At 37.2% G+C, this 10,583-nt stretch overlaps 1 protein-coding gene and 1 pseudogene across 1 annotated transcript; one reads left to right on the top strand and one right to left on the bottom strand.

The window, feature by feature from the left end:
- Positions 1–4,319: 4,319 nt before the first annotated feature.
- Positions 4,320–6,462, bottom strand: LOC141821437 (uncharacterized; annotated as a pseudogene).
- Positions 6,463–8,056: 1,594 nt separating this feature from the next.
- On the top strand, positions 8,057–9,171 carry LOC141821875 (glutathione S-transferase-like). The gene is made up of 3 exons (XM_074709252.1): positions 8,057–8,274; positions 8,348–8,396; positions 8,474–9,171. The coding sequence occupies exons 1-3, from the start codon at positions 8,125–8,127 to the stop codon at positions 8,935–8,937; spliced, it is 663 nt and encodes a 220-aa protein (XP_074565353.1). The 5' UTR covers positions 8,057–8,124; the 3' UTR covers positions 8,938–9,171.
- Positions 9,172–10,583: the final 1,412 nt, after the last annotated feature.

Raw genomic sequence — 10,583 nt, 5'->3', positions numbered from 1 at the left:
AAGAGCCCAATGATCTAAACGAGTCGATCAAACTTCGTTTGATCGACTATGAGGGCAACTTGAGATCGTTTCCGGAAAAATTTTTGTTCTGCAAGAATCTACCGGAACGGTTTTTCAAGACTTTCCCATCAATGGGTAAGACCGATCATATGGAACTGCTGAGATGATGAATTTCACTTTTTAATATAAAAGAATAAAGATAGATAAATGAAATGAAAGAACCAGTAGAATATCGTGATCATAAATTTATTTGAATTTGATGGGGCGTTGTTGGAGTGATCCAATAGATATACGAAGTATAAATTGGAAGTAATAAATTTTTTAATGGATTAAAAAAAAAAAAGGCAAACAACGTACCCATGTAAGTAATATAATGAGAATCTGATGTGTATTTTTATAATTATACCAATTAGATACGTAAAAATGAGTAATAAATATATGGATAATATTAAAAATATTTTCTCATTGGATTTAATAAAATGCTGATCGTGTCTATATACGGAACCTGAAGTATTAATTAGGATTAGGATCGAGGTGGTTGGCGTGGACTGTTCATGAAGTTGGGGAGCAGGCGTCAACAGTGATGCTGGCCGTGAGTCATCGACAGGGCTAAGCGTTATCCATGAAGACAATTGGTGAAGACAATTGGTGGGGGAGCCAAAGTGGACCATTGCTCATGTTAGAGGATTAGGATACATAAGGAATTAAGAGTAAGGGTGAATAAATTAGAATTATTAAAAGAATTTTTTTGTTAATTTTTAAAATATTATCTAGTTTTATTTTTCTTATCCAAATTAATATCCCTTCTTATTTTACAATCTGAATACATAAAATTGAATCACTTGTGCATATGGTATAATTAATAACTACAATATATAACTGTTATAATATATTATGGATCAACACATGTATATATTATAGTGACTATATATCTTTCATAATTGCAAAAATATATTATTGATCAATATAAATTTAATTTGAATATGATGTCATGCATATGTTATAACACTTATGATTTATAACTGTTATAATATAGCATTGATTAATTTTGACTTGAGTTGAATAGGATCTCGTTGTGCATATATAATAATTATGATTCATAGGTGCTATAATATTAATATTCAAATTGATTTTGATTAGAGTATAAATGGATAATTCAAGTAATAAAAATGGGATAAAGTGTTGTCATTAATAATAATAAAAAAGAAGTACCCTTTTTAACCATTTTAATAAAAAGAGATTTTTTTTAAAATTTTTGTTTGAATATTAAAAGATGTAGAATTTCTTAAAAGGTATAAACCTAAAAATATCATAAATATAAAAAAATAAAAATAAGGAGTATTAAATATTATAATAATATTTTTAAAATAAAATATTATATAATATTTTTTATAAAAAATAATATAACTATTTTAGTTAAAATTATTGCATAATTATTTTTCTTAAAATTTAAAATTAAATAGATAAATATACCCTATAACTATTCATTCATGCTCAAAATATGAATACAAAAATTTGATTAACTGTCAAAACATATTGATAATTTATAAACAGATACATAATTAAGTGTTAAAATATATTATACAGTTCTTGTAAATTACATCATGAGTCTTAAAGTCACAAGACATTTTTTATTTTTTATCCTTATTTTTACACACATTTTTTTGGCAACTAAATTTAATGTGTACTATGATCATTTAATTAGGAATTTGAATATCATTATTGTTTTAGCCAAAATATAATTGGAATCAAAAGAGATTATAGTACCTTTTTTTTGTAAATAATCATAATTTTCATTAATATTGTGAAGAAGACTTGAGCGGAGCATAAACTAAAACTAGAGACTTTATGATAAATCACCTTTGATGTTCTGATATTTATCACAGTACTACAAAGTTTTTTTTCCTTCTACTTTTTAGAAAAACTAAAAATAAATAAATAAAAAACTGAATGATGTAGCTAGTTAGCTAGCCAGTACTGGGAGATGGTGGGGATCTCAACTGTGACTTATTGTGGCACCTTCTTCTGGAAAATATATGCTCGATCGAGGTGGATGATGTAGTCAAATAGCAAAACAGTACAATGATTGGAAGGCAGATTGCAGAAGCTAAACGCACGCGAAGATTGAACGTCGTTTGTCCACAAATTATAAAACCTTCTCCGTTGATTTGACTGAATTAATTAGATCTGCTCTGCTAGCTAGTGGAAAAGAGGTGGCTAGTTCTCGTAGCAAGCTAGCTAGCATCACAATCATGCTTCATTTTCACAGAGGAAGATTCGTTCTACAAGCAGTGCCATTTAGCCTCATGCTGAAAAAAATGGAATGTTATCTGAGTTCATTGCAAGAGACTATTTGGTCACTATCAATTACAAGTGACTATTTTGATTGTTAACCAGTCGCATTCAACGTGCTTGCAGATCTTTCTCTGCCAGGCGCTGATATGCTCACTGTAATATTAATTCTCTGCAGGGAGAATAATGCATGTTACCTGTGCAAGTTCTAACTGATCCACTAAATTCTTCTTCTTTTTTTGTGATAATTTGCAGGGTTTCTTAACTTCATCCTATTAATTAATCCTGAAAGCAGACACTTTTTGATTCGTTTATCGATAAATTTAAAATATAATCGATGTCGATAATCAAAATCGTCCCATTGAAATTCAAATTTTGAAATACATCCGTGGGACACTAAATTCTATCTTTACTTTTAGTTAAATTGAAGTCAGTACTGGTGGTTGGCCAATCATATCGTATCCTCTAATGTCGAAAGTAATCATGATTGATTGAGACCACAGGTCCACAACACTGAATCATAATAGCTAGACCAACTGATTAAAAAATAGTTAATAGAAACATGCATTGCATGTAATGAGTAATCTTCAGGATAATCGATTTGATTTTATAAAATTTTTTTATTAATCATTAAGATAAATCAAAAAATACTTAGAGTAACCTATGAAGATAGTTTATTTTTTCTAACTAGTTATCTACTAGAGAGAAATTACCTCTATAGTGTGCCGTAGTTGAGTCTCAAATTTAAGATCCTTAAAATTATTTTGAAGACCGGACTAAAAAAATTCATACTTAATGATCTTTAAAATGTGTGTGTTTATCTAATCAAATAACCTTACATGTGATCAAATTTTGATGTAATAGAAACATACCATCACATCATATATTAATGATAAATCTTTCTCAGCCTCAGGGCTACGGTGCAATGGTTAGACCTCTAGCACATCAAAAGACGCCGAAGGCCTCCTCCTATATTCAAGTTATCATAAGCATTTTAGAATTGAAGTTAGATAAATTATCAGATATTCTTTCTTATACTATGAACTTAATATTTATAAGGGATTATTATCATGAATCCTAATGGATTATTGGATCTTAATTAGGGTTACGGATGGTGTGGTGAAGGGACATTATTATCTGGAATATCATCTTCAACAATTTTCCACTGCTTTATCTCTTAATTGGAGCCCCAAGCCAGATCAATCCTGCTCGGACAAAAACTTCGATGAGTTGTACATGCGATGAAATGAAAATTGATTATCGATCAGGTGAATGCTGAAGCGATAATGATGTCTAAATTTCACCTCCTAGTACGTCCAAAGAAGTATGTAGTTCGATCTGCAGACACTAAATAAAACGTTCGTTAAAGGACGTTGGAGTTATTCTACGTAGCCTCTTCATTAATTAATATTTAAATCACTAGAATACAATAAGAACAAAAGCAAAATAAAACATATATGAGGGTGAGATTTTGAACAGCTAGGTGACGCCTATATTTAAGTATTTATAGGTGCAATAGAAATAAGGGGTCAGTGGAGATATTTTTAGTGTTTTAATTATTTTAGATGTTGAGCCGATTGCTTGGATAGGACAATCAGGGAGGACGAGTCAATTAATCTTTAGATGTACGATTGATCATATATTTCGTATATGAAATAAATTTTAAAAATAAGATGATTTATAATGTAGCACTCTAAGGCTGCGTTTGGAAACGAGGGACACGAGGGACAGTGACAGAAATACAAAAATACAGAAGACAGTGGAGACAGTGACAAAATATAAATTGTATCTGTCTTATGTTTGGTAATACAAAATACAGAAACAGAATCTCTAACTTAAAAGACTAAATTACCCTTTGTAACCTAACTTAACTTTACCTTCCTGTTGCTCTCTTCGTCCTCCGCACCGCACCGCACCATCCACATCGTTGGAGAAGGAGCTTGAGTTCAGATGAGATGAACGAAATTAAGTCAATTCATTGACAAACACATCAAGGGAGTCAAATTTAAGAACAAAAAGTAGCATAATTTTTTATAAAATCTGTTGTCAATCCATTGACCAAACGCAATGACGAAAATTGAAATAACCAGAAGAAGAAGAGCAGAAACTGGAAAACGCTGCCACAGAAAGACAGCGATTGTAATGAAATTGCAAACTTGTCGATTGCATGCATTTATTCCTCTGATTCGTCTTCCTCCTGGAAGCGGAGATGTTTCCCTTCCGGCACAGGCAACCCCTTCAACACTAGCACGCTTGGCGAAACAAGCTTTGATTCACCCACTGCCTCTTCTGCTTCGATCTCGTCGTCGCTGTTGTACACGAATCTCGTATGCTTCCCGGTGAATTCCGGCAGTTTTGGCTTTAATTTTCCTCCTCCATCCACATCTTTTTCAGGCCTTCACACAGGTCATCCAGCCAATTCATTTTCTTCTTCTCCTTCCTCGACATCTTCGTCGCTGACCAAGTTGGTGCTGACGTTTACCGGATTGGACCAGACGGAGGAGCTATCATACTCTTGGGAGTTCTCGGGGCTGATGCTGTCGCACGACGAGATCGTTGACGGGTCGTCTGAGGCGTCGGACTTTTCCGGCGAGTCAAATGTCAACGCACGGTTGAGCTGGCATTCTTCAGCAACGAGTATCTCCTCTGCCTGGACAGTTTGTGAAGGAATGCAAGGCAACGCGATCACTATCTCCATCGGCGCGAAATCTCCTTCCCCGGGAATCTGCGGAGTGTTGGCCGGCGTCGGAGCAAGTAACTGGAGCGGAGACTTATCGATGCCCAAGAGAGCAGGGAACAAAGGCGGCGGAGGATGATGGGGTTGCCCGAATGCGAAGGGCGGATGCTCTGTTTCTTCCTCCACCCTCTGCAGCAGCGTCCGCACCTGGCCACGGAGCACCTCCTCGCCCGATCCAGGAGTCCCCCTTCCGGCTAGGACGCGGTACTTCCAGCCTCCGCCTCCGATGGCGTCTTCTCTTTCTGGAGGAAGCATCCGGAGGCTAGCCCGACGACGGGGGATTCGTTGGTGACGTCGAGGAGCGCCTGGCGCTCACCGCCATTTTTGGATCTCGCACGCTGCGAAGAATCATCTTGCTTGCTCTTGTGGAGGCTGCGAAGGTGCGAACGGCGGCGCGTGAGGAAGGGGTGCGAACGGGGAATGAAGATGGGTTTAGCTGAGGGTTTTGTGGGTAAAATGGTAATTTAATTTCTTCTGTCTCCGTGTAAAATCCGCTGTCTCCGATTTTCGAATGGACAAAAAAAAGAGCTCAGTTGGCGACGGAGACAGAGACACAAATTAATTTTTTGTATCTGTCTCTCATTTCCAAACGGGGACAGAGACAAAAAATCAAAACTGTCTCTGTATTTCTGTCCTGTCCCCGTTTCCAAACGCAGCCTAAGGCTGTTAGTTGTTCAAATAATGTATGTATGCACTATCTGACTTTTAAATCTTGATTGTTTGAGAAAAATATTTTATTATTTATTATCTTCTGCTAAAGGTGGAATCCATCACTTTAGCGGTCCCACACGATCGGCCCCACGACCATTTATGAAGAGGTAAATCGAGAAACTGTAGTTGGTCACGACGTTATTATATATTTACTATCATACCATGCCCCTAGCTAGAGAGCCAACATATCTTCCAAACATAGAAACTATCAGAGAATAGTTGAATTTTGGAGAACTGTTAGCTCTAGACTATTAGGAATATAGAAAGGAGGCTGAGTTAGATAGAGTTTGGGAGGCCAAGTTAATGTTGGATAAATGTGAATGGAAAAAAAATAGAAAGCAAGTAGATTATATTATGATTGGAATTTAGTTTTATATTGGAAGTTTTATGATTTTTTTGATTGATTTATATTAAATTATAATCAATAAATATTATGAATATGTATGTGGAGAGACTCTTTCTCACATATGAATCCATAGGGGTACAAATTAGTGCTTGAATTGCACTGAACCAAATTGACTCTTGTACGAACACGACTTTTATGCGTTGAATATCGAACCGATCGAGATAAAATTTACCTAAGCAAATGAACCAATATTTAATAGTCCGAATCTTTATTTTGTTATATGTTTAAGTGTGTAATGGATGCATTAATATGCAGATCTGATTCGATCAATAATTAATAGAGAATTCATAATCGACTGAGGGAAACCGGCAACCATTGATGATCAACTATTAACGTTTTGAGTCGGATGGATAAAGAAAGTAAATAACCTTTATTTTGCTATTTAACGTTATTTACTGCCACCAAGGATTTAAGCTCCTATGTAAGGAGGTTGTGTTTAGTTAGAGAGTAGTGAAAAGAGTAGAGGCAAAGACCCAGAATTTATTTATTTTCATCCTCCAAAAGTTCTTTCTCTCCTTCGTGCATTTCGCTTGGCAGTCTTTCCGCGACAGCGTTAATCTACATAATCTATTTGCAATGAACGTACAACCAGTATATACTTGATTGTCTACATGACTTTCTCATTGTATTCTGAAAAATAGACGTCTAACATGACTCAAAATACAATTGACAGGGATGAATCTATTTTAAGAAAACTATATTGAATACATGCCTCAGTTTATCTCTTTCCCAACTCGGCGTCTTCTCGGTGACTCAGCCAACTCGATGACTCAGTCGAATTGGTAGCTTGGCTGACTCGATACTCGGCCAACTCAACAACTTGGCTGAGTTGGCGATTCGGTGTCTAGACTTGGCACTAGGCTCCCGCTCGGACTAGAGAAGCACTCAGGTCACTCGGACCTAGCGGCACTCAGGGATCACTTGGAGCACTTGGCATTCAACTAGCAACAGATAACATAACCCCTGACAATTTGAGATTATCAACTCAGACTATTTTAATAAAGATATATAAGTTTAAATTTAAATTTTAATCATTTTCAAATTAAGTAGATTCCCGATAACTCTAGCAAATATCTCTAATAAGACTGAAATATTATCCAACAGTTCAGGAGGTCGGAGAATAAGGAAGCCAAACCAAAAAGATGTGCTGACTTGAAATGGATTGATTTCCTAGGTAGCCATGGCATCCATGATTTCTTAAGCAAATAACCCATATATGTTTCATTTTTCCCCCATTAATTCTCATGGTGTTTTTTCTTTAACAAAGGTAAAATTATATTTTGTAGCATACTCTCGAGTGCCCATAAGACACTTTCTTTTGCTAAGGAGAAATGAATAACTAATTGAATTTATCAACCTTCCTAAGAACCTTGTAGTCAATTAAGGGTTGGGTTGTAACCCAGGGAAACCCCGGTTCGATCCCAGCTACGACGTATTTATAGGAATTTTTCTTCAAATGGGGAACACAATCAAAGGATGCTGGACATCTGGATTGACCGTCGTATGCGCTTCCCGATTTACCCTGGTGGTCGGTGGGAAACGTCGGTGAGGTGGAGACCGGCCTCCCCCAGGGATTGAGTCCATGAGACTGACTGGAATTTATCATTTTTTTTGTAGTCAATCCTTATCCTTCCTCTAGCACCTTATACTGAAATCTTATCCTGAAACATAATTTGTCATGTAATGCATTAGCATAGGATGCGATACAAGGACACTCTTGATGTTACTCCACTGTGGATAACCCTTCAAATTTTACAATGGATTATTTTAATATTTAACTCAACTTATTTAATTGACTCGTTTAAACGATGATATATATAATAAAAATTATTTATTAATTAGTTATTTAACAATCCATTGACTTAATTTAAATTCGAAGTCAGATTTTGCAGTATTCGGATGACAATATAGATAACAAATTTGAGTCGAGCCACTCCTCGCTCCCTTCTCCAGTGCGCTGCAAAGGGAGAGAGAAGAGATGGCGGGCGTGTCCGTGTTCGGTCCTCCCTTGTCCACCGCCGTCTGCAGAGTCCTCGCCTGCCTCTTCGAGAAGGGCGTCGATTTCAACCTCGTCAACCTCGATCTGTCCAAAGGCCAGCACAAGTCCCCTGACTTCCTCAAGATCCAGGTTTGCGCTTCCCTTTCCCCTTCCATCATCTCACTCCTTCGCCGCTAACCCTAATGCACTCCGTTCTTTGCAGCCGTTCGGTCAGGTGCCGGCATTCCAGGACGAGCACACGTCTCTATTTGGTTAGTCTCTTCTTGCCCCCTTTCTCGATTTCATGCTTTATCGTCCTTAATTTGTCGATGCATTTCGATCTGCGCAGAGTCGAGGGCTATCTGCCGTTACATCTGCGACAAGTACGCCGACAGGGGCCCCGCCCTCCTCGGTCGCGAGGGCGGCGGGCCGGCGGCGCGGGCGCAGGTGGAGCAGTGGCTGGAGGCCGAGAGCCAGAGCTTCAACCAACCGAGCTCGGTCCTGGCTTTCTATATCGCCTACGCCCCCCGAATGGGGATGCCGCAGGACCCCGCCGCGATCGAGCGGAACGAGGATAAGCTTGGGAAGGTGCTCGACGTGTACGACCGCCGACTTGGGGAGAGCCGGTTCCTGGCAGGGGACGAGTTCTCGCTCGCCGATCTCTCCCATCTCCCTAATGCCCATTTCATCAACGCGGGTGGGAAAGGAGAGATGTTCGAGTCGAGGAAGAACGTGGCCAGGTGGTGGGAGGAGATATCAGCGCGGCCGGCATGGAAGAAGACCGTCGAGATGCAGAGCGCGCCACCCGCTTGATGATTTGACCTCCGCGTAGGTAATGCGTTCTCTGTGTGATGTGTTTAGATACTCAGCTTACTTGTAGCTGCGTTTCAACACATGACACATTTGTATCCTTTTGTTACAACCTCTAAGTTGCAATGCGTGCATATTCATCTATCTTTAATGCTAAAACAACTCATCCGTCTCAAAATTAACTTTTTGGCACATTTTAAATGAAAAAAAAAAGTGCATCACCTTCAGTTTCTCTTCCATTCCAGATCACTTGATTTTGTTTGCCAATGATGTTGTAATGTTTCATCAAGACTTGAAACTTTGATGGCCAATAAGTTATGGAGGTTCAAACCTTTTTTCTCTTAGTGGGTTTGTTACATTAGAAAGGATGACTATAAAGTGTAGTTTATATTGGTAACCACTCATTGATGCCAGGTTTCAGTTGCACACAGGCATCTTGTTGAGTGATACCTGGCATTGTAGCTCCTGATGTAGCTGTATTAAATGGGGATTAGGAAGGATAGACATTATACTGTTCATGTTGCCTTTGCAAAGGATTTTAATATTTGATTGAACTGGTTTGCTTTGGGGCAATATTGTGATTACAATCTTTGATTTTATTTGATGAGGTTGAAAACTACTCTAGCATCATTTGTTAGAATCTGTTGTTTTAAATTACACATTAAGCATCATCCATTAGAATTCATTGTCCTAAACTAAAAATTTGTATATTCCAATCTACTACCTTTGGAATGCAAAATCATCTTCACCACAAGGCCAAGTTTTTCTTTCTAGGTAGATAATACACAAACATAAAAATAATATAAAAAAATAGATAAAAGCAATTTAATGAGGTTTGCTATAAGTTTTTTTTTAAGAAAAAAAGATAGTATAATAAGAGTCTCCTACATCTAAATATATAGTATATATAGATGTAGAGGACTACTAATACACTAGTACATCGTTCCGAGATGATATAGAGTTGATTGAAAGCAAGGAACTAAAACTTACTACATAGATGATGCAATTTGTAACAATGTCTTCAAATAGCAATCGCGGCTTCAAACTAAAACTTAATTCTAGTGGCACATCCCTAACTAACAATCATGGTACCAGTTTTGTATTAGTTGGCTTTCCTTGCATGGCTTCAAATATTAGTTTGTAACAGTGTCTCAAAAAATGCACCATAACCATGACTGATGGACAGTATTAAAGAGTCGAACCCATATATGCTATCATTTAAATTTCAGGCAATGGTTTTGTGATGCAGAAGCATCTAAATCTGGTATAATTGTAGAAGAGTTCTTCGATTGTTTCTTTATTGTATTTGCAGTAAACACATGTTGTGCAAATATTCAAACATTTGATAGCTAGCCTCTTCTTTGTGTTCTATCCATATTTTATGCAATTCAAAGGTTGTAGTTACCATTTCAGAAATAGCATTATGCACTGAACACCTTTTTCCATATCCAAATCTTGTCAAATTGTCGAGATAGCAGATCCAAATTATCTCCCTGATCTTCATTAGTGGTGCTATACATTCTGCAGCCATCCTTCTCCAGCCTGTCCCATATCTGGCTTTTCAGAATTCATGTCCTGCTAAAACACCCACAGTATTCATTCATTATTTGTTTATCATTTAACCATTTGTCATACCAGAAATATGAAGT

Source organism: Curcuma longa, chromosome 2 (assembly GCF_044706935.1).
Source record: "Curcuma longa cultivar G26 ecotype Majalengka, Jawa Barat chromosome 2, ITB_CL_G26_1.1, whole genome shotgun sequence".
Lineage (NCBI taxonomy): Eukaryota > Viridiplantae > Streptophyta > Magnoliopsida > Zingiberales > Zingiberaceae > Curcuma > Curcuma longa.
This window is presented reverse-complemented; position numbering and strand designations above follow the sequence as displayed.

Bases quoted from the DNA above. Each gene is read 5' to 3' on its own strand.
- LOC141821875 (XM_074709252.1), top strand. From the start codon at position 8,125: ATGGCGGGCGTGTCCGTGTTCGGTCCTCCCTTGTCCACCGCCGTCTGC. The intron at 8,275-8,347 runs GTTTGCGCTTCC...CGTTCTTTGCAG, and splicing joins CTGACTTCCTCAAGATCCAG to CCGTTCGGTCAGGTGCCGGC. The intron at 8,397-8,473 runs GTTAGTCTCTTC...CGATCTGCGCAG, and splicing joins CGAGCACACGTCTCTATTTG to AGTCGAGGGCTATCTGCCGT.